This window comes from Perognathus longimembris, chromosome 1 (genome assembly GCF_023159225.1).
Source record: "Perognathus longimembris pacificus isolate PPM17 chromosome 1, ASM2315922v1, whole genome shotgun sequence".
Lineage (NCBI taxonomy): Eukaryota > Metazoa > Chordata > Mammalia > Rodentia > Heteromyidae > Perognathus > Perognathus longimembris.
Genome location: NC_063161.1, coordinates 76,640,203 through 76,667,590, shown reverse-complemented (window position 1 = coordinate 76,667,590; position 27,388 = coordinate 76,640,203). Strand labels below are relative to the sequence as shown.

Genomic DNA, 27,388 nt, shown 5'->3' with positions numbered 1-27,388 from the left:
CATCCCAGAGCCCTGGAGATCCAGTCAGCTCTTTGGTGCCCTCCAGTGGAAAGTACGGAACACCACAGCGGACAGGCTGGTCAGCCTTTCAAGTTCAAGCAGGGAGCAGGAGGCATGACTGAGCTCAGCCAAGGTGTGGGAGCCGGTGGCTATGGGGACGTGGTATCTTATAGCGCCCATGGCTTGAGGAAGATTGTGGTTTGAGACCAGCCTGAGCAAAAAGTTAGCAAGTCCTCATTTCAACCCATGACTGGGTGCCATCCCAGCCTGAGGTCAGCCTCAAGGAAAAACTAACTGAAGGAGAAAAAGGCTAGGCAGTCTGGGCACCAATGCTCACATGTGTAATCCCAGCTACTGAGGAGGCTGAGATCTGACGATTGTGGTTCCAGGCCAGCCTGGACAGAAAAGTCCACAAGACGCTTATCTCCAATTAACCAGCAATGAGCTGGAAATGGAGCTCAAGTATGGTTCAAGTAGTAGTGTGCCATCTTTGAACCAAAAAAGCTCAGGGACAGCACCTAAGCCCTGAGTTCAAGCCCCACCAGTACTGGTATGAGAGAGAGAGAGAGAGAGAGAGAGGGCGGTGCCTCACTTGCGTAGTGCAAGACCCTAAGTCAAACCCTAGCACCACCAAAAGAAAGCAGAAATAAGGAGCCAATCCCATCAAAGGTGCTGGCCCTCAGACACGCCCAGGATGCTGGGTGGGCGCACAGCTCCTGGGTGGCAGTGGGGGGGGGCGGGGGGATGGGGCTTCCAGCATGGGAGAGGGCAGACCCATGTCAGGCACGTGCTCGTGTGTGCGGTAGCATCTCTCAGCCCACCGGGGTCTCTGGTTGCAAGGTTGGTTCTCTAAGGCAGACCCTGGAGGGCTTCCTGCTCTTGTGTGGCCGAATCCTTTCATCCGCTCCCATGCCTGGGCCTCCTGCACACCCAGTGCCAAGGCCTTTCCCACTTCCTGTGCTCCGTGCCCAGCACTTAGGCCAGTCAAGCAAGGTGGCACGTGGTGTAGACCTCTCCCGGGTTGCAGAGGGAGGAGAGAGGGCAGGAAACAGGTGGCTGCGGGCCGTCCTGCACCTTGGGGTGACTGATGTGCGCCCAGTTCCTGGTATCTCCCTACTTCCTGCCTCACTGTCCTGATGCCCCCTTTGTCCCCTCCACCTACACTGCCCCCTCCAGGTGGCCCTCTCACCCCAGTGTCCCCTCTGACCCCCTGTCTCTGTCCCCTAGGCCTCTGACTCCGACTACGAGGACGCCCCTCCCAAGCACTCGTTCGTCAACCACTACATGAGCGACCCCACCTACTACAACTCGTGGAAGCGGCGGCCGGCAGCCTCGGCCCAGCACCGGTACGAGGCGGTGGCTGGGGCCGAGGCGGGGGCGCACCTGCACCCGGTCATCACCACGCAGAGCGCGGGCGGCGTGTACACCCCGGCCGCCGGGCCCCGCGCACCGCTCACCGGCTTCTCCTCCTTCGTGTGAGCGCGGGGCGCGGCCACGCCGGGACGACCTCGGAGTGTGTTTTTAAGACAATCAACTCCAACCACTGAGCTGAAGTTTTTTTGTTTTCCAACAACAGAAACCCGAATCTGATGAGCAGTGATTCTCCCCGACTGGTGGACGCTAGGTTTCAACTTAGGAAGGTTTTTTTAAAATGCCTTTTTTTGTAACATCGCTGCCGAGAGCAGATTTCTTTGTTTTCTTTTCTTTTTAAGAGAAGGTCTATCTCCCTGGTGCAGTGGCTGGCACTGTGGGGGGGGCGAGGGGCCCTGCACACCCCGGGACAGGAGAGGAGGGGTGGGTGAAATGGGGCTTGGCCTACTCCTCTGTCTACCTCCTTTCTGAGGCCCAGCCAGCTCAGGCACAGCCTGACTGGGGACAACCTGAAGCTGTTCCTGGCTCTGGGGTTTGGAGAGCAAATCCTGCCACCTGTGCCCCAAGCTTTGCAGCTGGCCGACATGGTTTGGGCAGGGACGGCGGGGGGGGGGGGGGGCGGCGGGGGCTCTGCTTTGCATCCTGCTGGCTGCCATGATGCAGAGTGAGCCTTTCCCTCCCTCTCCCCCCCCCACCCCTGCTTTCTGGCCAGCTGACAGGAGCAGGAAGTGTCCCCCAGTTCCAGCCACCCCCCCCCCAGCACAGCACACGCCCACCCCGCCCAGATCCGCCCGCAGCGTGGCTCGTGACGTAGGAGTGTGCATTGTTAACCAGAGTATTTTTTAAATCTTTTTATCTTTTTTTAAACGATGTCACATGAAATGAACGCGTCTTTGCTGTCTCCAGGTGCCTTTTTATTAATTGTTCAGCTTTGTACATGGGAAAGACAAGAAGCAGGAATCTCCCAATAAAGCCAACAGCTCCGAGACACCAAGCGGGCCCCCGAGTCACCCCGTGCTCGCAGGCACACGGGGACCGTCCCCTCCACCCCCCCCCCCCGGGGCCACGGCCATCCTCCCCAGGGTCTGCATTGGAGGCCAGCAGTGAGCCCTCACAGGCCGGGGAAGGGGTGATTCCTTGTGAACCCACTCTGATTTTGTTATTATTTATGGCAGAGTGAAAATAGTCTGAGCTACTTTGGAAAACTTGAGTCCAGCACCCAGGCTCCCCCATTATTTAGAGGACACGTGGCTGGAACATGGGGGATCACCAAACCCCACCCCGGCCCCCGTCCTCAAGGAGGGCGGCGCAGCCTGCAGGGGCAGCTCACGCGACAGCCTGCTGTGTACCCCAGGAACACAGCGGGGTGAGGTCACAGCCCCCCAGGATCATCCAGGCCCTGAGATGAGGACCAGCCAGTGCCGCCGGGCTCCAGTCTCATGGCCACGCGTCAGATAGGTGGCCTCCACGTGGCTGTTTCTTTCCACGCCTCGGCAGGGGCAGAGAATGAAGGTGTTGTGTTCATTCTCGATTTCACAGTCACCCGCTGTGGTCTGGGAACACGGGAGAATTTCGTGTGAGGTGAAGAAATCCTCAGTTCTTCCAAAGCAGAGGGTGTAGGAAGAGCCCTCCCTCCCTCCCTTCCACTCTCCTTCCCTCCCTCCCTCCCTCCCTCCTTCCTTCTTTCCTTTTCCCAGTGGAAGGGTAAATATTCTAAACCAAAAATCTTAAATGCTCTGCCCAAAGCCACCTCTGCATGATGACGGCCACGTCCATCCACGCGGTAGGAGGGGCTGCCTCCCCTCCCCCACAGGGGTGACCACACACCACCCCAGGACTTCGTGGGCCATCGCCTTGCACGGAGGGTGAGGACGGGATGGGCCCTGAGCACACGGCCACCTTGAGCCACAGGACGTTGCTTTTTTTTTGGGGGGGGGGACAGTGTGGCTTGTGCCAGTTCGTGTCGGGTGTGTGGTTCCTGCACCCCTCCACTTCCTGTGGAGTGGGCTTTCCAGGCAGTGCTGGTCTCAGGTGGACAGCAGCTGCCCGCCTCGCCATGGGCATCTGTCCCAGAGGACGGGGTGGGGAGCCCCCCGCAGCAGCGCACCCGTGGAGACGTGTCTACTCCACACATCCCCTCCAGGGAGGGAAAGGAGGACCGTGGACGTTGGATTTAAGTCTCAGTTCTGAGACAAGGACAAGCAAACGCTCTCACCAAGACACGAGTGCTGAGTCCTGTGGGTGCCAAGCCCCATCGACAGCCACGAGGCTGGCTGAGACTGTGCGGGGTGGCGAGACAGTGCGGCCAGGCACCCAGTCCTCCACCGGCTCCGCGCAGGGTCCCGGCTCCCCAGGGAGGAGCCGCAGCCTCCGGGCCCCACGGCCACTGCCCCTCCATACTTTTAACAGGCATCTCCTCTCCTGACTGAGGCCACACGAAGCATCCACATAGCTCGAGGGGACAGAGATCCTTCTGGAAGCTTCTGGATGCCATGGTCAGAGGCCGCTGTGGCACTGGCATGGTAGTTTTTCATGTTGGTGCATTCCGGCTCCCAGATCAGCTCCCCTCTGAGGAACAAGTGGCCCACACCCCTGAGTGTAGCCCCCCTCAGCTCGGCCCCCCATTGGGGGGATGATGACAGCAGTGCAGACCTCCCCCCCGGACATCCTGCCACCCCTCCCCACTGCTTTCGGGAGAGTTTGGGGTACACCTGAAGTTTTACCTACACCTTCTAAAACCGTGCAGAAAACCAGACCTCGTTTTAAAAAGAAACAAAAAGAGGAGGAGGAGCCCACCAACTTGTAGGAAGACAGACAGGTGCCATGGGTGCAATTTTTAATAAAAGCAACTATTTTGGTTCTTCAGTGCTTCTGACTTCCTTTACATACGTGCCATGTAACTCTCGGGTGCTCAGTGGCATTCGTGAGTTCTAAATCTAGTTTGTTTGTTTGTTTTTGCCAGTCTTGGGCCTTGAACTCAGAGCCTGAGCACTGTCCCTGGCTTCTTTTTGCTCAAGGCTAGCACTCTGCCACTTGAGCCACAGCGCCACTTCTGGCCATTTTCTATATATGTGGTGCTGGGGAATCGAACCCAGGGCCTCATGTATATGAGGCAAGCTCTCTTGCCACTAGGCCATATTCCCAGCCCCCTCTAAATCTGTAAGTCATAATCCCCACAGCGGTTTCAAACCACACAGCGGAACTCCCCCTGCACCGCAGGTTAGCGTGGGGCCGCAGGAAAGCCGGCCCTGGCCGCCCTGGCCTGTGGCAGGCAGGAGGGCCTGGGCCTCCAGGGGCCATTCCCGGAGCCAGCCCCACCCCAAGCCTCCAGGCCCCCAGGCTGGCACACCTCACAGGTGTCCAAAAGAATGGCTCTGGCCTGGCCTGGGTGAAACCCAGAGGTTGAGCAAGACAGTCCGCTCACCCTGCCAGGCATGCAGGGGGGCTGGAGCACGCAGGGTGAGCTCCATGACAGGGAGAGCAGCGAAGCCATCTGCTGGAGCCCCAGCTTCTGGAAGCCACAAGGGGAGGGGACAGCTTTGCCTTTATTACCTGCCCATCTTAGAACACAGCTCAGGGACATTTCAGCCTCCTTGCCAGGAGCTGTAATCCAAACCACTCAGGAGGCTGAGCTCTGAGGATCACGGTTCAAAGCCAGCCCAGGCAGAAATGCCTTGTGAGACTCTTCACTAAACCACCAAGAAGTTGGAAGTGGATTGGTGGCTCAAGTGGAAGAGCACTAGCCTTGAGTGAAAAGGCTAAGGGACAGGTCCCTGAGTTCCAGCCCCAGCACACACACATTGCAGCATCTCCAAGGAATGCTTAAAAAGCCCAAAGACCAGGCAGCACCGGAGTCAGAATCTCCGTGGTTGGACCCAAACAACTGATTTATTTTAGAAAGTCCCCAGGGGAGACTGTTCAGAAAGGCCGCAGCCAGCTGCAGGGAGGAGGTGCGGGTGCACCTCATGAGCTTTGCCCTTTTGTTCCAAAAGCAACCTCCACCATGGATAAGCCAGAGTAAGACCAGCTCAGAGGCCATGTCTGACACTACAGATGAACGTGGACGGAGAAAAAGGTTCTTCTCCCCACACTGTCAGCTGCTGTAATGAAGAAAGAGTGCCTTTGTTGTCTTGGGTTACACAAGACCCTGCCATTATCGTTGTTCTTGAAAAGGCACAGTAATGCATGCCTGCAATCCCAGCTACTCAGAAGGTAGCAGTAGAAAGATGGCAGATTTGAGGTCAGCCCAGGCAAAATTTGGCCCGGACCCCCATCTCATAAAACAAATACTGGGCACTGTTGGCTCACACCTAGAATCCTAGCTACTTGAGAGGCTGAGAATGGAAGGCTCTAGGTTCAAGGCCAGCCTGAGCAGAAGAGTTGAAAAGACCCTCTCCCGAACCCATAGCTGGGCACAGTGGCAGCCGCCTGTCCTCCTAAGCCATGTGAGACACTGACATTGGGAGGATTACGCTTCCAGCCTTGCTGGGCCGAAAAGTCCACAAAACTGCATACACCTTCACGAAGAGGGAGGAAACCAACGCAGGCACATACTTGGGCAGGAAGAAAGATGCCACCCCCAAAAATAACCAGGGACAAATAGGGCTTGAGACATAGCTCAGCCATAGAATGCCTGCCCACCAAGCAAGAGGCCCTGAGTTCAAATCCCTATGCCACTGCAAAAAGAACTGGAGGGAAGGTGGGAGGAAACCATTGTTTGGACTTCGGGTTCAGCATGGCTGACCTGTGACCCTCCTCCTGCACCCTGGCTCATGGCAGGGGTGGGGTCAGGGGGCCCCACAACAGAGCAAGGCATGGTTTGGAGGTGAGTGCTAGACTTCAGGATTGCGGAAAACCACAGTGCACACAGTTGTTGCCGTCAGTTCACCAGAGGAGAAGGGGTCAGATTCAGAGGTTTGGGCCTCTCCTGAAGAGCAGCAGCTAAGCTCCTGCAACCTCATCTGATCAAACAACTGATTTTTCTAGAACAGTTGGCACACCCGACACTTATATGCCAATAATTTTTCACACGATCATGGCTTCACTTGCCGGAGGACCAAAGTTGCCAGAACTTCTCTCCTTTTAATGGCCTAAGTCAATTAACCGCCAGCACGGTGAGCATTCCAAGCTGTTAATTCCGGCTCTGTGGTCTTAAAACACCCTTCTCCTCCTCAGATAAGACAATGTCCCGCCATGATTACACCAATCACTGCATGAATTCCATCCAGGATATGAGGGAAAGAAACAAACAAAAAATGAGGGCTCTGTTTCTGAAGCACTGTGAAAAGACTTGGCATTTTGGGGGGACTCGCCAGCCCCCCAGGCAGACTTGATGGGTCCCACAGCCAGCCAGGAGGGAAACCCCCAAGGGAGCCCCCAGTGTGCAGGGGAGAGGCTCCACTTGGCCCTGTGTTCTGGAACATTCTGCAGAACCTTTGCATGCCTGCAGACTAGAGAAGACTACAGGAGGCAGGGTGAGCAAAACAGGGTAGAAAGGTCACAGGAAGTCCCCACGCCTGTCATCTTGCCCCCGCCCCCACCCCCAAGTGTGGCCCAGAGTCCACGTGCCCCTCCCCCCTAGACATGACCAGGCCTCCCACCTGCCCCTCCCCATGCCCTGCTGCTCCACACACCCCCCCCCCCCCAGCCACATGGATGAGCCCCGGGTCCCTAGAGGTCCTCTTGCCCCCTCCCCGGGCACACCTTGCCTGCTGTGGGAGCTATTTGCCTTTCCTTCTAGCTCCTTCCATGCCTCTCCAGTGTGGCCTAGGTCATGCAAGCCAGAAACCAGAGGCTTAGACCCCAGGCCCAAGCTCCAGGAGACCCACATTAGGTCTGGCCATTCGCCCCCCAGTACCAAATAAAGACACCTGGTGGTGAAGGGCAGAGGAAGAAGACACGTCCCATGGCAGCCAGCCTCAGGACGTCTTCAGCATCTTCAGGGGTCACAAGGCTTAGCTTTTATAGACAAAGGACAGGGCCAGGGGAGGAGAGGGGCACTGGTTACCAGGCCATCATGGTTGTCCTGCCCTTGTTCAAGATGGGGTTGCAGGCAGTGGCTCTGCTGCCAGGCCGGGCAGGGTGAAGCCCCTTGGACTTTGTGAAGAAGGTGCTGTCAGGCTCAGTCATGAAGATGCTCATAACCAGCTCCTCCCTCCCAGTCTCCAAGGTGACTGAGAAGCCTGCAAACAAGACGGAGGCCCAGCTCTCCTCCAGCGTTTTGTCCACTCATGATCCCAGCAAAAGCAGCTTCTATAACCCCGTATGTCAGGCACTCCCGGGGAGGTGAAGGGAAGGAGGCCACCTGTGATGGGGTGCTGGACTCACAGGAGGAGGGATTCTGCATGACACCCTGGCACCCAGGAGCGCAGATCCCAGAGGTGGGGGGCAAAGGGGGGGGAGACAGGATGGTGCAGCCAGAAGAAATGTCTCTGGTGCCTTCAGCCTCTGTGGCCAGAAGGCTGGCCCAGCCCTGCAGGTGAACAGGTGAACAGCACCCATAAAAGCCTGGCCTGAGCCGGGCACTAGTGACTCACCCCTGTGATCCTATTTTCTGGAGGCTGAGCTCTGAGGACTGTGGTTCTAAGCTAGCCCAAGCACAAAAGTCTATGAGACTCTTATCTCCAATAAACTATACAAAAAAAACAAACCAAAAAACAGAAGCGGTGCTGTGGCTCAAGTGGTAGAGCATTAGCCTTGAGCAAAAGGAGCTCAGGGAGAGTACCCGGGCCCAGAGTTCAAGCCCCACGGCTGGCAAAATAAATAAAAATCAATAAAGGCCTGGCAACTTCATCCACAAACAGACTAATACTGGAAATCATAATTAATAATGTATAGTTGTATTGGTGCAAGCAAGGGAAAGAGTAATTGCTCTGGGACTCTGAAAGCTTCTGATACCGAATTTTAGCTCAGGCAGATGTGAAAGTGGGAAGACAAGAAAGTGGGAGGCTGTGCCTGGGGAGGGGAGTGAAAGCCACAGAGCCCCCGGCACCCTCCCCAGCAGGCGGCCCTCTCAGCCGGGGCGGTGTGTCGGTCTTCTTGGTGGCTGGGTGGAAGCAGGGTGGGAAGAGCCTGCCACTAGACTTGGCAAAACCCACATCTCTGAGCGCCAATGTGGGCATAGGGGAGGGAGGAAGTGGCCACCATGACGCTGGCTAATGTGGCACTGAATCTGTACATTAATGGAGGGAGCGGAGCGCTTGGCCACGCGGAGCCTTGGCATCCCTGAACCTGGAACTTCTTTGCATTATTCAGACCTTCCTCCGTTTCCTTACAGTGGAAGATCCTGGAAGGCACCACCTCAGCCAGATGGTCAAGGTTAGCAGCAGCAAGCACCTCTCATAGGATTCATAAGGCCACTTTCTCCCCAACCCATCACCAGCCTAATCCTCATGGGCAGAAACAGCAAACCCAAGCTGAGGGGCAGCCAGCACCGCTCTTAATCTGCTGCCTTCCAATAGCCATGGCCATCCAAAACAGCCTAGCAACCGCAGAATCTGTATTTAAACCTCAAGACTAAACACACACACACACACACACACACACACACACACACACACTATTAAAATGATAATGGTTTAAGTTGACAGTGATATTTCTTGGCTTTGTGAGGGAGGGGACCTGCCTGTGTAGATGCCCTGGGGCTGTTACATGCTGTGTCTGTGCTGCCTTGGGACTCTGACAACAAAAGGGCCATTATCAGAGGACACCCCTAGGCCTCCCACCTACAGAAGTCCCCCCCCCCGTTTTTTTAAGCAGTCCTGGGACTTGAACTCAGCACCTGGACACCGTCCTTGAGCTTCTTTGCTCAAGGATAGCACTCTACCACTTGAGCCACAGTGCCACTTGCAGTTTGTTCTCTTTATGTGGTACTGAGGAATCGAACCCAGGGCTTTGTGGACGTTGGGAAAGTGCTCTACAGATAAGCCACATTCCCAGCCAGAGGCTCTTTTCTTTCTAAGGTAGCCTGCCTCCAAGATTTTTGTCATAGCATCCAAAATGTGACTGATACACAAATGGGCTCCTTAAAAAGAGTTAAGGGGGGCTGGGGATATGGCCTAGTGGCGAGAGAGCTTGCCTTGTATACATGAGGCCCTGGGTTCGATTCCCCAGCACCACATATACAGAAAACGGCCAGAAGTGGCGCTGTGGCTCAAGTGGCAGAGTGCTAGCCTCGAGCAAAAAGGAAGCCAGGGACAGTGCTCAGGCCCTGAGTCCAAGGCCCAGGACTGGCCAAAAAAAAAAAAGAGTTAAGGATCACAACTTCCCATATTTCCATTTTGAAAGAGATGATTTAGAAGGAATAACTCATAATTTTAAATTCTCCAGAAAAAGAAAATCTCCTAGAGAATTCTGTCACCTATTCAGAGAATTGCACCATTTCTAACAATTGAGTCCAGAAAATAAGAGATATGGGAAGAATTCCCAAGTTAGCTGGGTACTAACTTCAAACACAGTTTGAGAGGAGAGAGGGGAGAAAGAAAAAGAAAAGAAAAGGAAGATCTTGCATGCACCTCGAGATGGAAATTATTAACATATTAGCAAGCAGGATTCGGTGATACTGGAAGCCAACTGAGCAAGGTACTAAGCACTCACGGCTGGCTCAGTTTTCAAAACTCAATCAAGGCTATCTACCATGTGAACAAGCCAAAGAGAAAAGATTACATGATGACACCAATCAATACAGAAAAGCAATTAATTTGTCACTTCATTTGACAAAAAATGCAACATCCATGTATCATAAAAGCTCTCAGGAAGCAGAGGACTTTTTTCAGGCCTCACACTTGCTAGGCGGGCACTCTACTGCTTGAGCCACACCTCCAGCCCCTTTTGGCACTGGTGATTTTCAAGACAGGGTCTCACTTTTGCCTGGGCCAGCCTGGACTGAGATCCTCCTATTTGTGCTTCCTGGGGGTGACGGGTGTGCACCACCTCACTCATCCATTGCACGTCCCCCATCGCTGGGATGACAGGGTGCCCAGCCTCGGGCTAAGGTGAAGTTTCTGAAATGTTTATACCAGGGCCAACCCCGAACTCCACCTCCCTGTCTCCCAGGCTCCACCTCCCAAGTAGCCAGGGCTACAGATGAGCCACCACAACCCCTTTAAGAGAGGAATTCTACAACCAAGTTGTGTCTAGGAAAAGTCTGCAGCCAGCACTATCCTTAAGGGTGAGACCAAGACAAGCTGTCCCCTCCGCCTGCCCCACAGTGTCAGAAGTACCGTGCAGGGGCTGGGGATATAGCCTAGTGGCAAGAGTGCCTGCCTCGGATACACGAGGCCCTAGGTTCGATTCCCCAGCACCACATATGCAGAAAACGGCCAGAAGCGGCGCTGTGGCTCAAGTGGCAGAGTGCTAGCCTTGAGCGGGAAGAAGCCAGGGACAGGGCTCAGGCCCTGAGTCCAAGGCCCAGGACTGGCCAAAAAAAAAAAAAAAAAGAAGTACCGTGCAGAGAATAACCAGCACCCTGCAGAGAAGTACTGTGCAGAGAATGACGACCACCCTGCAGAGAGAAAGAAACAAAACTGTCCTTGTTTGCAGAAGACACAAGTAGCCTATGTTGAAAAAAACCCTAATAAGTGAGTCCAGCAAGATGCTTTCTGTAAGTTTCTATGATAAATATCAACAGAGTTTTCTTCCTGCACTTGCCTGTTAAGCAAAAGGAGCCAGATGATAGTAAATAAATTCATAGCCAGAAGAAAGGGAAGGAAAGGGGAAAATGACAGCCAAGGAGGGAGGGAGGAAAGAAGGAAGGGAGAAAGGAAGGGAAGGAAGGAGGGAGTTCGGGAGGAAGAGAGGGGACCACTGGAGCCAGCCTGAGGGCCAGGACACAGTCACAGGACACAACACTCCAGCAATTGGCAAAGACCATAGTCTGAGCCAGGACTGGGTTGTCACTTGTCCCAGCAGCCTCTCTACCTCCAACTCAACTGCTTCCTCTTCTGTAAAGTCACTGATCACACAAACACCACCCATAAGTCCTAGACAGATTTACCTTCCTAGACTGGACATACAAACCAGGAAAGTCAAGCCAGATGCCAGTGGCTCACGCCTGTAATCCTAGCTACTCAGGAGGCGGAGATCTGAGGATCGTGGTTTGAAGCCAGCCTGGGCAGGAAAGTCTGTGAGACTCTTCTCTCCAATTAACCAACGAAAAGCCAGAAGTGGAGCTGTGGGTCAAGTGGTAGAGTACCAGCCTTGAACAAAAGCTCAGGGACAAAGCCCAGACCCTGAGTTCAAGCCCCAGAACCTGGGGCAGGGGTCCCTGGATCACATTCTCATTCAACTCTGCACATAGGCTCCTTAATCATCCAAGGTGTGTCTTCTGTTAACTGATACCCAGCCTCTCCCCACCCCACCCACCCCACCCCATGCTTTCTAGTCACTGTACTAAGCCTGAAGCTATCTTGCAAGAGCGCTCCTCACAGACATCACCCCACAATGGGCTCACCCCCTAAGTGGAAACCTTCTGTCCCATCATGAGAACTGCCTGGGGTGGCTCCAGGATCACAGGCGTGAGCCACCGAGGCTGGCATCATCTGAATTGTGACCTCCACCGCTGCACGCTGATACCCATGTGTCCACCCAGGAGCTGGTCAAGAGCATCCAGCCTCCTCTCTGTAGCCAAGACTTTTACAACCTTCAGTCCCACGCTGCGCTCAGAATTTAATTAACCGTATCGAAGATCGCACACCAGGACCAGCTTATAGCAGCTGTAACATTGAGGGGGTTTATAGCCAGATATTAAAACCAAAGCCACGGGGAGATTGGCTTGGAGCCAGACAAATCAGCAGCAAGAAGGGTAAAGATGTGTTAAAAAATAAATTTTAATTTTCCAGCTGTGGTGAAGAGTAAGGCCTAGGCAGGCTTTGCTGGGAGGTCAGGCTCACAAATGGGGCAGGAACTAAGGAAGGCTTCACAGGCCCCAGCCGGCAGTGGAGCAAGGAAGACAGAATGGCCCCCAGCACAGGATAAAGCTGTCACAGAGCGACCTCAACACAGGATTTGAACTCTGTGTCATCCTTTGCATAAACTCCAGAGATAAGAGGAGAGAGAGGATCGCCAAAAACCTATTTGTCTAAATTGCTTCTCCCAACAGGTATTAATTGTGCATTTACCTAAGAGTGCCTCCACCCAGCCAAGGCAGCCCTGCAGACATAGCCTGGCTCCTGTTTAATCTGTGACCCACTCCAGCCAGTTCCTACCATTGTCCCTCCTCCCATGGCCCCCCTCCTGAGCCCCCTCTCAGGCATGCCCACATGCCAGGCCTGACCTCTTTTGCTCCAGCTGCCCTTTCCTTCCTCTCACTCCCAAAACACTGCCATCCACTGCAGTCTGCGTGGATTCAGCTTGACACAGCTATACTATAGGTACCTTGAGTCCTGACTGCTGTGGTTGCCCGTGGCACCTCTGGCTGATTGTCCTGAAAACTATAAAAAGACAACACCATAGAGCAGTACTCGGGATTTACCGCTGGCCCCTGGCTCCTGGGAGGTGCCTGAATCTTCACTATTATCTCCAGATAAAACAGGCCTGTGTCAGATGCCTGGAATCCTCCTAGCTACTCAGGAGGCTAAGATCTGAGGATCATGATTCCAAGCCAGCCTGGGCAGAAGTCTGTGAGACTCTTCGCTCCAAAGAGCCACCAAAAAGCCAAAGTGAAGCTGTGGCTCAATTGGTAATGTTAGCCTTGAGTGAACCCTCTAAGGTATAATCACCCAGGCCCTGAGTTAAAGCCCCCATCCCAGCATTAAATCTGTGTGTGTGTGTGTGTGTGTGTGTGTGTATCACAATTCTGTGTAAGGCCAGGTGTGGGCTCTTCACAGCCACCAGCTTCTGCCTCCCCCCCACCCCCCATGGCTCTGCTCCTTTGGCTACCCACAAAATCCCAGCAAATGAACATGGGCAGTCCTTACTTAAGAAAACAACCCACATTTCTGGAAGGTGAGCATGGGAAAATGGAACATTGAACCCTAAAGCCCTCTCAGCAGGGAGAGCCAGGCCATCTCATGATCCGCCCATGAGAGAATTAACGTTTGCCCTAACAGCTGAGACTCAGATCATAAAGATGTACGATCGCTTTGCAGATAAACAAACCAACGCGACGCATTCTTACCGGCCAGCTGCACCATGAACCAGGTGGCTGCCACTCCAAATTCTCCTTGTTCCCCTACTCATTTAAAGTGACATTTATGTTGCTGAAGCTCTGAGTTCGAATTTGGGGAAGTGCAAAATAGTACAGCACTGTCCTGGGAAGGGCTGCAGGAAGGCCCCGCTGCACAGAAATGACTGACAGGATGAAAAACATTTCCCAGAGCACATGATAGTGCACGCCTATAAGCTCAAAGTGTGTGCCTGTAAGCCCATGGGCCTCACACTATTCTGGGGTGGCACTTGGGGTTCAGTTGGCCACCCTTAACATGGATCACAATGAGACAGCGCCCCCTGGAGTCAGCCATCAGCACAGCAGCAAGATGCTGCATGCATGGTGTAGCCCCCTCTGACTGGGCACACCTCTGGGGCCCAGTGCCTTGTTCACTTCACCAGCAAGTCTTCCAGGGTCAATGGGCGCTGATGTGCTGCCCAGGGGCCCGCGTGTGCAGCTGCCCTGTGCCCTGGTGTTGGATGCAGAACTTTCATGATTCCTTGCCAGGCTCTTTTTCTGCTCTCGCTCATTCATACGTCATAATTCCAAAGCACAGTGCAAATCCGCAGTAATCAAGATAAACCTGATTGGAATCAGACAGACACTAGATCAATGGAATAGAATTGAGAGTCCAGAAGAAAAGACTTACATTTATGCTTAATTAGTTTTTACAATTACTCACAAGAGCACTGAGACACAGGAGCAGAGCAGTCCCTCATAAATAGTACTGGGGTGCTGGGAATATGGCCTAGTGGTAAAGTGCTTGCCTCATATACATGAAGCCCTGGGTTTGATTCCTTAGCACCACATATATAGAAAAAAAACGGAAGTGGCGCTGTGGCTCAAGTGGTAGAGTGCTAGCCTTGGGCAAAAAGAAGCCAGGGACAGTGCTCAGGCCCTGAGTTCAAGCCCCAGGACTGGCAAAAAAAAAAAAAAACACGTAATTCAAGTTGCTGGGCACCTGCCATCACACCTGTCATCCTAGCTATGCAGGAGACTGAGACCTAAGGATCATGGCTCAAAGCTGGTCTGGGCAAGAAAGACTCCATGAGATGCTTATCTCAAATTAACCACCAAAAAGCCAGAAGCAGAGGTGCAGCTCAAATGGTAAAGAGCTGGCCTTGAGAGAAAAAGCTAAAGGGTAGTGCCCAGACCCTGAGTTCAAGCCCCAATACCAGCCACAAAAAAAAAAAAAAATTCAAGTGGCTCATGGGCCCAACACACTAAAACTATACTGAAACTTCTAGAAGAAAACTCAGGATTCAGTCTTCATGTCCTCAGATTAGACAATGTTTTCTTAGAAGATAAAAGCCCAAGTAATCTTTTTTGAAAAATAGACAAATCTGACCTCATTAAAATCAAACATATTGTTCCTTAAGAAAAGTAGACACATCTGACCTCATCAGAATTAAGCATTTTGTTCTTTAAACACAATTATCAAGCAAATGAAAACACAACCCACATCACTTTGACAATAAATAATTATTCAAAAACAAAAACAAGGGGCTGGGAATATGGCCTACTGGTAGAGTGCTCATCTCGTATACATGAAGCCCTGGGTTCGATTCCTCAGCACCACACATATAGAAAAAAGCCAGAAGTGGCTCAAGAGGTAGAGTGCTAGCCTTGAGCAAAAAGAAGCCAGGGACAGTGCTCAGGCCCTGAGTCCACGCCACAAGACTGGCAACAAAAACAAAAGCACAACCCACAAAATGAGAAACAATGCTTGAAAATATTGTGTATAAATATATTAATTCTTGTAACTCAGTAGTAATAACTTAAAAGATTTTTAAAAACTGAGCTGAGCTCATGCCTATAATGCTAGCTACTCAGAAGACTGAGATTTGAAGATGGAGGTTTGAAGCCAGGGCTAGGCCTGAGAAGCCATGGAAGAGGGCGTGGTCCACTTACAGGAGTATGGCGGGTACAGGCTGAGATTCCGCTTGTAGAGGGCATGGATTAGTGGTGGAGGGCATGGTTCCATCACAGGAGGTGTGACTTAGCGGTAGAGGCCCAGGTTCCCTTGTAGCGGGCATGGCTTAGTGGTAGAGGACTTAGCTCAGAGGTAGAAGGCTTGCCTAGCACTACTGAGGCCTAGACTTCAACCCCAGAAATAAGAAGAAAAAAAACAAACAAACAAATTAAGAACTTGAATAATCATCTTTCCAAACACAGACAAATGGCTAGCAAATACATGAAAATCTGCTCAATGTCATTAGTCAAGGAAATGCAAATCAGAACCATGAGATACATCAAAATCAACAGCCTGGGAGAGGACATGGAAGAATGCAGCCTCCCCCAGTGTGGTGGGGCTGTGAAATGTAGCCACTGGGGGAACAGGCAGGTCCTCAAAAAAAGGAGGTTACTATATGAGTGGACATTTCCACTCCCAGTGATATACAAGAATGTGTTCCCCATATCTGTAGGGGGGAGGACACAGAATTCCAGGACAAAGGGTGAAAAGTGCAGCAGTGGAGCACACTGGATATTGATGAAAGCAAACTGTGCAACTCGTGGGTGGAGATGGGAGGGAGGGAATGGGAGAGAATGAAGGAACAGATTACACTGTACGAAAGGAAATGTACTCATTACTTGACGCATGTAAATGTAACCCCTCGTATATCACCTCTAGAATAACAATAAAGTGAATTCTATTTTTAAAAAATAATGTGTCCCCACAAAATGTACATGCAAATGTTGATTATAGCCCAAAGCAGAAACACCTGAATATTCATCAGATGGTGAGAAATGAATGTAATATTTGCACATGAAGGAATATTAGTCCTAAGAGTGGAAGGCCCTGGTTCCTGTGCCATGGATGGACCTGCAAACACGCTCAGAAAAAGAAACTGGACAGCAGCCAGGCACGGCTGGCTCATGCCTGTCAGCCTAGCTACAGAGGAAGCTGAGATCAGATAACTGCATTCTGAGGCCAGCCCAGGGAAGAAAAATCCACAAGACTCCCTCTCCAATTAACTGGCAAAAAGCTAGGCTAAGCCAGATACTGGTGGCTCATGCCTGTAACCCTAGCTACTCAGGAGGCTGAAATCTGAGGATCACAGTTCAAAAAAGCCAGCCCCAGCAGGAAAGTCCATGAGACTTTTATCTCCAATTAATCACAGAAAAAGCCAGAAGTGATGCTGTGGCTCAAAGTGGTAGAGTGCTAAACTTGAGCAGATGGAGCCCAGGGACAGTGCTCTGGCCCAGAGTTCAAACCCCAGGACTGGCAAAGAAAGCTAGGCAGGAAGCATGGCTCAAAGAGTAGAGCACCAGCAGAGAAAGCTTTGAGTTCAAACCCTGGTACCTGTGTGTGTGTGTGTGTGTGTGTGTGAGAGAGAGAGAGAGAGAGAGAGAGAGAGAGAGAGAGAGAGAGAGTCAGACAGACAGAGAGAGAGAGAGAGAGAGAGAGAGAGAGAGAGACTAGAAGCATGGCTCAAATGGTAGAGCATCTGCTTAGCCAGTACATGTCCTTGAGTGCAAAATCTCATCTGAGCTGTGAATTTTATAGTACATTAATTATGAACTAAAAAATAGAGCCACTGGGATGAAGTGGAGCCCAGTCAGCTGTCAGCTGCACAGTCCTGTCTGTTTGAAGCTGGGAGGATTTGGCCTTGTGGAGGAAAGGGCACAGAGAGTTCAGCAGGCCCAAGGACCTGCCTGGGGGATACAGTGGGCAAGCCAGAAATGTCCTGCCCTCTCCTCCACATGCCTCATGCCCTGGGAGGGGATGAATGGTCAGAGGGTAGGTCCTGGCACCCATGCGGCAGGAATCTCAGGCATGTGGCTGTAAGCCCAGCTTTCCCATCGGGATCTCCTCCCCTGGCCAGGTGGCTGGGTGGAGCTCCAATCTCTGACATCACCTGTGAGGTGGGGAGGCCCAGCAGCCCATTCTAGGCCCTGGTCCACTGCAGAGCCCACCCTGCCCCCTCCCTGTGCTGGGCTGGACTGCCTGGAGGAGTGAAATGCGTTTACATTTTTCTGGTCTTTCCTGCCCTTCCTGGCAGCCTGACGAACCAGATCTCCAGGCCTGAGGTGTGGGTGTGGGGTGCAGCAGGAGGTGGTTAGACCAACCCCTCACCCTCGGGGTGCTCTGCCTGCTTGCTGGCGGTCATGGGGCTCCCCAAGAGGCACTCTCACCCTTGGCTGCTCCTCTCCATGCTGATCTGGCTCCAGCCTGGCCTGAGCCTGGGTGAGTGAGGGTCGGGGCTAGATGATGACCCTGATGGAATGGCTGGACACTGGGAACCCATCCCCCTGAGCTGGGAGCATCAGTCCCGGGGCCAGGGGACCCCAAGACCCTCTGACCCACCCCTCCTGCTCCCCTTCTCCCCCAACTTGCCACAGAGCTGATCCCCTACAGGCCACAGATAACAGCCTGGGACTTGGAAGGGAAGGTCACAGCCACCACGTTCTCCCTGGCACAGCCTCGCTGTGTCTTTGATGGGCTTGCGGACACCTGGGACACGATCTGGCTGGTAGTGGCCTTCAGCAATGGTGTGTGGTCTGTCCCCCCACCCCGCCCCGGTAGGGTGTGGCTAAGGGAAGCTGGGGGGGGGGGAAATCTAGGAAGGGAACCCCTGGAAAGGGTGGGAGGAGGGCCTGATCCTAAGAGATTTAGAAGGTGGGAAAGCTGGCTTTGTCTCTGGACTTCTGAGGAAGGGGGTGGTGTGGGGATTCAGGGCTGTAAGCAATGGCCACGTGGCCCTGGTCCGCAGGACAGGACTGTCTCTTTCCTGTCTGTCTGTCTGTCTGTCCCTCCATCCTGCAGCCTCCAGCGGTTTCCAGAATCCGCAAACGCTGGCCGAGATCCCAGCGTCCCCACATCTGCAGAGCGATGGCTACTACATGACTATGCCCTTGTTCCTGCACCAGCTGCCCTGCGAGGACCCGGAGGGTGGCAGTGGGGGCGTCCCCGTGCTGCGGGTGGGCAATGACGTCGGCTGCAGCCAGCAGCACTATTGCAATGCCCCCCTGCCCAGCCCTGGGCCCTACAGGTGTGTTGGCCCCGCCCCCGTGCCCTGGGATTGGGCTGTGCTGCTGGGAGGGCGTGGCTTCTGGGGTTTGATTGGGTTGTCCCCGCCCCCGCGCCCTGGGATTGGTCCGTGGTGGGTGGGTTTTTCACTTTGCCCCTCCTGGTCCTGCCCAGTCCCGCTTGGAAGACTGCACAAGTCCCTCCTCCTTGCTAGACTCAGTTTACTTCTGGTGTAGGGTGGGGTAATAGAGGCCTTTCTAGAGGGCCTACAGGAGGAGGTGGGCCCCAGGCGGCTGGGATGTCAAAGCGGATGATGTGGCTGGGGGACCGCTGTCACTGCTCCTAACCACTTTTACAGATGAAGAAACTGAGGCACAAAGTGCCGGTTGGCCTTTTGAGATCAGGGGTCGACATGGGGGCTGTCCAGAAAAGGAGGCTCCATGAGTGGGGTACAGAGCAGATAATACAGGGGAGACACCACCCCTCCTGCTCCCCCGCCCCCCCCCACACACACTGGCAGGGTATAGACCCACAGCCTCACCCCCCGGGCTTCCAGCCTCTCTCCTACACCCCCCCGCGCATCGGGTGTACAGGTAGGGAGTGCCCTACCTAGGAGAGTTGGGGGCCTCTGAGTTCCACCTTGCTCTCCCATTCCCTTCCTACCCAGTGTTAAGTTTCTCCTCATGGACGCCAGTGGCTCCCCCAAGGCTGAGACACAGTGGTCGGAGCCCATCGCTCTCCAGCAAGGTACACCACCTGCTTAGACTTCCCAGCTCAGGGGGCTCACCTGCTGCAGGACTGTCCTGCTCACCTGGCCCCTGCTTCCAGGGGCTAGGGGGCTGCAGGACATAGACCCACCCCCAAGCAGACCTCTAGCTGGAGGGTGGGCCTGGACCAGCTCTATCACAGGGGTGCACAGCCCCTAGCCCTGCTGGGGACAGAAACAGCTTCTGGCCTTAGGGGACCCAGCACCAGGCTAAACTGCTGAGTTTGGCAAGAAGGACCTGGGCACAAACAAGGCCAAGGACAGGGCCAGGCAGTGAGTTCTAGGAGCTTCTCCAAAGGGGAAGCATGAAACAGAGCAAGACCAAGTATAGTAGTTCACACCTGTAGTTCTAGTACCCAGGCTCACAAGTTCAGGGCCAGTCTGAGCTATGCAGGAAAGACCCTGTCTCAACAGGATGAGGGGTGGCAGGCATAGTGGCACACACCCTGTAGTCCTACCTATGAAGGAAGTGGGAAGTGGAGGAAGGCTTGATGTCTGAGGCCAGCCTGCACAAAAAAATGTAAGACCCAATAAAATAAAAGCAAAAGGGCTTGGAGGTATAGCTCAGGTGCTACAGTGCCTGCCTAGCAAATGTGAGGCCCTGAGTTCAAACTCTAGTTCCACCTAAATAAATAACACATATTCACATACATCCTTTTTAGATGATCTAAGCACATGAAACTGTTCAGGCAAAGGCCAGTAGTGGTGTTGGCAGTTGCCTGGTAGGTGGGTTGTGAAGGCCATGGGGGGTGGAGGGGAGGAAGGTCCGGGCATCTGAAGGCCTTGAATGACAGACTCCAGGGAGCAGAAGAGAGACCCCTGAGCCTGCCTCCATCCCCCAAGCAGCCAGGCGGTGAGGCATGAGCACAGTTGGGGAAGGGCGGGGGGAAGAAGAGAGGGAGGCCCCAGCCAGCCCTGGGTCCCCTCCCTCTGAGTGGCCCCTGTGGTGCAGGCAAAGCCCCTGGCTCCATCGACACGTGGCCGGGCCGGCGGAGCGGCTGCATGATTGTCATCTCCTCTATCCTCTCTTCCCTCGCCGGCCTCCTGCTCCTGGCCTTCCTGGCAGCCTCGACCATGCGCTTGTGAGTGGAGGCAGCATGGGCTCTTGTCCCACCCCAATCCCCAGAAGTCCCCATGCACACTGTGGGTCTGAGCCCCACTCCTTCCACGCAGTGTGGCAGCAGGCAGCTTCTGCCCGGCCTGTCTCCCACTGGGGCAGAGGTGAACTGACCCGTCCTCCCAGGAGAGGTTTGGGAGCTGCCACACTGGTGCTGCCCATCGCTATGTTCCCAGAACCTTCTCCACGGGCCTGGTCTTCCCCCATGAGCCCTTGCAGTTGTATTAGGGAACTGACCCCCAAGTAGGTAGTTAGGGCAGCCACCTGGAGGAGACGTCCCACCCAGCTGGCTCCAGCGGGGAAATGGAGAGGAGAGGATGCAGGATGGGGATTGAAAAGATATGTCCCGGCCATCCCAGAGGACCATGCGGAGATAATCACAGACAGGAGAAGAAGGTTCATAAGGAGGTTTATTGGTGGGACCATATCTCCCACGGGAGAGGGAGCAACAAGGCATCTGCACCTTATCCAGGTGGCAGCTTCTCTCTGAGGGTAAAGGGGAAGTAGGTAGGTCTTAATAGTGAGTAGGAGTGGCTCATTAGGTATGGGTGGATCTGGGGGCTAATGGAAGGAGCTGAGGCCCTGAGGCAGGGGAAATGCTAACAGGGATACTGTGTGTGTGTGTGTGTGTGTGTGTGTGTGTGTGTGTGTGTGTGTGCATACATGCGTGTGCATGTGTGAGCCTCCATGGCCCAGGGACACAGAGCCCCTGGTCTACTCTCTTGTCCAGCTCCAGCCTGTGGTGGCCAGAGGAGGCCCCAGAACAGCTACGGATCGGCTCCTTCATGGGGAAGCGCTACACAACCCACCACATCCCGCCCAGCGAGGCTGCCACCTTGCCCGTGGGTTGCGAGCCCAGCCTGGACCCCCTCCCCAGCCTCAGCCCCTAGCCTGCCCCTGCAGCTGAGGCCTGGAGACAGGGGAGGGTGGGGAGCAAGCACCTGGCCTGCATTCCTCCACCTGGCCTGGTCCCGACCTCCCCCTTCCCTCTGGGTCATTCTTCTCTTTTGGAGTAAGGGGGTGGGGGAGGGGGTGATGTTGAGGGTTGAATTCAGAGCTTTGCACTTGCCAGGCAGGCATACCACCACTTGAGCCATGCTTCCAGGCCTTTTGGCTTTAGTTTTCCAAATGGGAAGGACCTTGTAGCTTTTGCTTGGCCCAGTGTCCACCTCTCAAGTGGCTGGGATTACAGATGTGTGTCTTTGCATCCAGCCTGAAGCATTTCTTTCTTTCTTTCTTTCTTTTTTTTTTTTTTTTTTTTTTTTGGCAGTACTGGGGTTTGAACTCAGGACCTTGCACTTGCTAGGCAGGCCCTCTTCTACTTTAAGCCACACCCTATTCTATTCTTTTATTTTCAAGTCATGTCTCCTGCTTTTGTTCAGAACACCCTCAGTCTATGAGCCTCCTACCTCTGCCTCCCTACTAGCAGGGATCACAGGTGTGCTCTGCTATGCCCAGCCCCCAACAGCTCTGACATGTGTATGAGCAACTGAGCACTCATCTTCCTTTGCAACATCAACACTGTCGCCTCAGAGCCCCCAAGTCCCCACAGGTGGGGGGGGCGGTGTCAAAGCCACTCTGCAGAGGTCAAGGGGATGGAACTGGATGGAGCACAGAGAGGGCCTGTCCTGCTGCTGGTCATACCACTGGACTCGGCCCCCCAGCAGCCTGGCCTGCCAATGCTGGAGCCCTGTTCTGTCCCTGCCCATTGCAGCGCACACTGGCTGCAGTGCCAGCTCCTCCTGATGGGGTAGCAGAAAGCCCGCCACCTCCTCTCCCCAGAGCACCCACCGGTGGACAGGACACACCCCTGGGACCCAGCCCAGAACCCTAAGGCCAGGCAGAGGCTTCAGATCCAGTCCCCATCCTAAGGGAGCAACTTGATTTCTACGTGGGTCTGGGAAACGTCCCTACCTTCTCAGACTCAACCACATCCCCTCAAACATCATATGTGGAAGCAGACATAGCAGTGTGCATCTGTAATCCCAGCCCTTGGGAGGCTGAAACAGGATTGAGACTTCAAGGACTGCCTGGGCTACGTAGTAAAAACCCTGTCTCAAAAACAAATAATAACTGGGCTGGGGAGCTCATACCTGCACGCTCAGCTTCTTGAGTGGTATTGATGGGAAGGACTAGGGTTTAAGGTTAGCCCGGGCAAAAAGCAAGACTCCTTCTCAACCAACAAGCGTAGCATGGTGGTACACACCTGTGGGAGGTGTAAGTAGGAGGATGATGATCTGCGGCTGGCCCCAGGAAAAATTACCCCATCTGGAAAACAACTAAAGCAAGACTGGGCTGGGGGCATGGGTCTGGAGGTAAAGAAAGTGCCTAGCAATTGTGAAACCCAAAGTTCAATTCCCATTACTGCCAAGAAAAATAAAGTACCACTTCATTTTATTTTATTTTGTTTTTTGCCAGTCTTGGGGCATGGACTCAGGGCCTGAGCACTGTCCCTGGCTTCTTTTTGCTCAAGGCTAGCACTCTACCACTTGAGCCACAGTGCTACTTCCGGCTTTTTCTGCTTATGTGGTGCTGAGGAATCGAACCCAGGGCTTCATGCATTTAAGGCAAGCACTCTACTGCTAAGCCATATTCCCAGCCCTCACTTCGTTTTTAATTTGCATGTTTTAGCTTACTAGCAAGATTAAACGTCCTATTTGTGTCAAGCATTTGAATTTGTGCTTCCAGGATTTGTTTATTCGTGGTTGCTTTTTTTAATTGTGGGTGCTGGTGGCACTCTGAAGGGGGTGGGCACCAAGGCCAGCTGGAAACAATTTCCCATAGAGAGTTTGGCCTAAGCAAGGACCCAGAAATTTGAAACTCAGTGTGTGTGCATGAGTGCATGCAGGTGTGTGTATGTGTGTGTGCACATGCATGCACCCAGAGCCTTGCACTTGCTAAACAAGCACTCTACCAGCTCTTGGAACATGCTGCAGACAGATGGCAGGAAGCTGCACAGATGCAGTCTGGGCTTGGCTATGGGGCAATGGGTGGCAGTCCTGTTCACTGATGCCACTCTTGCTGCTGCTGACTGCTGTCCAGCCCAGGGTGGGCCTGGATGCAGCTGGGTTATGTCACCCCTCCACCCTTCCAAGCTATTCATTCCCCCCAATCCAGCCTCAGCCTTCTGGGGGGCACCTAGACTCTGGAAAGAACTGGGCATATCAAGGACACAGTCCAGCCTAGGGCTCCAGCTACCCCCAAATCTGATGCTCATGGAGAGGGGACCTTCTAAGCCCCCTCTGTCTATCTGTCCTTTCTGGTTCCTGCCCATGAACTTTCTGGGTCCAGTCAAGTGGCTGGATCAGGCCCCATCACACCCCATGGGTTACCAAGGGACCTCAGAAGTCCTTCCTGGCCTGACCCCTCAGGAAGACACCCACATCCTCCCTCAGATTGGGGGTCCTGAGACATCTGTGTCTCCTGCTCAGCCTGGACAGGGCCACCCCCCTTTCACCTCTACCTCCCCCGCAGCCCCTGCTTCCCAGAGTGCGCCGCTCCAAACTCTCCAGCTTCACCAGCCAGGAAGCACACCCAGTCCACCTTCTCCCTGGCGCAGCCCGGGGGCAGCTCACCAGGCACTGCATCCCTGGATGCCCTGGCTGAGCTGTGGTGGCTTCTGTGTAAGCCAAGCCAGACCCCAATATAGGGTGTTGGGATTCCCCCCACTTTTTCCACCAAGGGAAGTGTGAGGTAGAGACCGAGGAAGGCACCAGTGAACCCTTGCAGCAATGGACCCCCAACTCCAGCCATGGCCCCCAGGTGGCAGGTCGGCATCCAGACAGGGCATTCTGCAGGTAGAGAAGAGCCTCAGCCCCCATCTCCCTCCCCAAATGATCGATTCAATTGGACTGGGTGCTGAGAGAGCTACCCCACACACACACAATCTCCCAAAGGAGGACACTGAGGCCCAAAGAGGATGAGGAGTGTGGACTGCACTCAGATCACACAGCAATAAGAGCACCGAGCTTGATTCAAATACCTTCTGTTGGGCTCTGGGGATGTGTTTTGTTGTTGTTATTGTTTTGTTTTGTTTTGCCAGTCCTGGGGCTTGAACTCAGGGACTGAGCACTGTCCCTGGCTTCTTTTTGTTCAAGGCTAGCACTCTACCACTTCAGCCACAGCGCCACTTCTGGCTTTTTTGTTTATGTGGTGCTGAGGAATTGAACTCAGGGCTTCATGCATTCAAGGAAAGCAATCCACCGCTAAGCCATTCCCAGCCCTGGGGATGTGTTCTTTAGTGCCAGCCTCCTGTCCCAGACTATTGTCCCCAGAGCTCAGGGTAGCCTCACCCCAGTGCTAGGTCGCCTATATAAGGTAAAATTCCCAGTAATGAATGACAGGGGACTGTGGCTGAGTGGGGAGTGGTCCCGAGCGATACACATGCACCAAGGCATCCGGCCAAGTGAGCTGGTCCAATGGCAGAGCCTGGGGCCGAGAGACCTGGCAGTTTCTGTGGATGCTGGGCAACAGGACACCCCTGCCAGCTCCCTCTTCACTGCCTCCTGCTGTAGAGTAGTTCCTGAAGGCCAGATGGGGCCAGATGGGGCCAAGGGTTCCCTAAACTAATGACCCTTCCTGGGGGGGAGCAAAGATGATGGGAGGGGGCTCACGTGTGCTACACACACACCACCTGTCCTGTCCACCACCTGGTGACACCCAGGTGCTGACCCCCTCGTGGCAGCACCTGGAATTGCAAGCGAGTGAGAGGCCTCAGCAGGAGGATTATCCCGGATGGAGGGGAAGTGCTTTCAGACCAAGCTCGCACATCCCCTGTCAACAAGAGGCTAGAAGCTACTATTTGTGTCTAGAAGAAAAGAAAATCTGCAGGTTTGCTGATGCATTACCAGCGACTGTCTCCGGGAACTGGGAACAGTAAACTCCCTGTGGAAGAGAATATGTGTGGTTGGAAGAGATAAAAGGCTTACTTCTTTCTTAAACACAATGTGAATCTTCACTATCACTTGAATTTGGTCAAGTGTGGGTGGAGTGTATGTTACAAAATAGAAAAGACATCAGAATAGTACAGAAATAGATCCAGTGCTGACCCTGCCCCTCCCCCCAGCCTCCTGCAGACCTTTGGCGGGGGTTGCCTGCGCTGTGGCGTTCTCTGTCGCTGAGCCATACACCCCACCTCCAGTCCCACCCCTACGAATACCTCTTTGCAGGTGGCAAAATGAAAGAAGATCGCGGAAGCTCAGGAAGCTGCCGCAGGGCCGTCCAGCGAGGAAGGGGCAGATCTGGGTCTGGAACTCGAGTCTGCAGCCATGCTTAGGGCAATAGCAGGTGGCAGGCGGCAGCGGTAGACCGCTCTGCCAGGCCCAGGATGGTGTCCCCCTCTCCCCAGCAGATTGAGGATTGACCCACACAAGTGGGTATTTCCAGAAACTCAGCTCTAGGTGAAGAGCTGTGCGCTGGTGGAAACACCTGCAGTCCTGGTGTATTGGAACCACCTGTGTGACACTCCCCCTGCCCCCCCACACACACACCTCCATCCAGCAGGTCATTTTCTCTAGAGAACCTGAGATATTTGAGCCATTCAGAGGAGGCATAAAGCACTGGTGGCAGGCTCCGCCCATTCCCCAGAAGACCAATGAGCACTAAGATCCAGGAAGGGCACGCCCACCTTTGGAATCCCAATCTCTGATTGGTGCAGGGGCGGGAAAATGACAGAGAAGGGGCGGGCTGAATGAAGGGGAAGCGATTTCCGGAGCCAGTGTGGCCCTCACCCGCACCCCGCACCTCGGCTCCCCCCCATCCAGGCCTCCGCGCCCCAGCCCGCGGTGGCCAAGCCCAGGTCACTGTCCATCCGTTTCATAGAGGGGAGGAACCTGCCCGCCAAGGATAGGTGAGCGCCGCCAGGGAGGGGCGCCGCCCTCTTCAAGCCTGACCCTTCCGGGGTCCGCAGGGCCGTCCACGTTCACGCGCAGAGTAGCAGCGAGGGCGTGGCGACCAGGGGGAGGGTGTCGGCGAGGGACGGCAACGGAGAGAGGTGGGGGGGGGGCCTCAGCGACCCTGGAGGGAGCAAGCCGCCCTGGGGTGCATGGCAAAAACTGTCCAGTCGGCTGGGAATATGGCCTAGTGGCAAGAGTGCTTGCCTCTTATATATGAAGCCCTGGGTTCGATTCCCCAGCACCACATATATAGAAAACGGCCAGAAGTGGCGCTGTGGCTCAAGTGGTAGAGTGCTAGCCTTGAGCAAAAAGAAGCCAGGACAGTGCTCAGGCCCCGAGTCCAAGGCCCAGGACTGGCAAAAAAAGAAAAAAGAACTGTCCAGGCAGTGGTTGCAGGAGGGGTGCCCCGCAACAGGAGCCTTCCTCTGAAGGCTGGGGCCCGTGGTATCCCCAAGTGTGCACCTGAAATGCTCTGAGGCCAGGGTCTGCAGGGGACTTTGTGCTGTGCCCTGGAGCAGGGAGGGCCTCAAGAGGAGAGTGGGGTTCAGATGGAGGGTCCAGGCAGAGAGGCCTCACGAGAAGAGTGGGGTTCAGATGGAGGGTCCAGGCAGGGAGGGCCTCAGGAGGAGAGTGGGGTTCGGGTGGAGGGTCCAGGCAGGGAGGCCTCAGAAGAGTGGGGTTCAGATGGAGGGTCCTGGCAGAGAGGGCCTCACAAGAAGAGTGGGGTTGGGTCAAAGGAGTCCAGGCAGGGAGGCCTCACAAGAGTGGGGTTTGGCTGGAGACATCCAGGCAGGGAGGCCTCACAAGAAGAGCGGGGTTCGCAGATGCTCCACTACAGATGGATCCAAAAAATGTGGTACCTGTACACAATGGAATACTACATAGTGATTAGGAATGATAAAATAATGGTATTCGCAGGGAAATGGTCAGATCTTGAACAAATAATGTTGCACAAGACAAGCCTAGAACACAGAGAACAAAGGCGCATGGTCTCCCTGATATGTGTTTGTTAGGGGGTGGGAAAACAGTAGAGGTCATGTCTGTAAAACAACAAACTTCTTTTCAAATGGTATTTCCACATGTTTTGGCCAGCAACTTCATGTCTCTAAAACCAAACAACTAC

General features: G+C 54.1%; 2 protein-coding genes across 6 annotated transcripts in view; both read left to right on the top strand.

The window, feature by feature from the left end:
- Sdk1 (sidekick cell adhesion molecule 1) overlaps positions 1–3,264 on the top strand; it is a 788,311-nt gene extending 785,047 nt beyond the window's left edge. For all 4 annotated transcript variants that reach the window (XM_048330089.1, XM_048330099.1, XM_048330108.1 and 1 more), the window contains one exon: positions 1,228–3,264. In XM_048330089.1, the coding sequence (XP_048186046.1) occupies positions 1,228–1,479 (252 nt within the window). In that variant the 3' untranslated portion in view covers positions 1,480–3,264. The remainder of the gene's footprint in view (positions 1–1,227) is intronic.
- Positions 3,265–17,558: 14,294 nt separating this feature from the next.
- Upk3b (uroplakin 3B) lies at positions 17,559–21,356 on the top strand. 2 transcript variants are annotated; one of them, XM_048330069.1, is made up of 6 exons: positions 17,559–17,705; positions 17,861–18,010; positions 18,285–18,510; positions 19,156–19,235; positions 20,207–20,336; positions 21,102–21,356. In XM_048330069.1, the coding sequence occupies exons 1-6, from the start codon at positions 17,627–17,629 to the stop codon at positions 21,259–21,261; spliced, it is 825 nt and encodes a 274-aa protein (XP_048186026.1). In that variant the 5' UTR covers positions 17,559–17,626; the 3' UTR covers positions 21,262–21,356. The 2 variants fall into 2 exon arrangements, with proteins under 2 accessions (XP_048186026.1, XP_048186034.1); XM_048330077.1 differs by lacking the exon at positions 19,156–19,235.
- The last annotated feature ends 6,032 nt before the right edge of the window (positions 21,357–27,388 follow it).

Excerpts from the sequence above, each read along its gene's own strand:
- Upk3b (XM_048330069.1), top strand. The coding sequence starts at position 17,627 with ATGGGGCTCCCCAAGAGGCACTCTCACCCTTGGCTGCTCCTCTCCATG. Across the intron at positions 17,706-17,860 it reads CCAGCCTGGCCTGAGCCTGG|AGCTGATCCCCTACAGGCCA; the intron begins GTGAGTGAGGGT and ends AACTTGCCACAG. Across the intron at positions 18,011-18,284 it reads GGTAGTGGCCTTCAGCAATG|CCTCCAGCGGTTTCCAGAAT; the intron begins GTGTGTGGTCTG and ends TCCATCCTGCAG.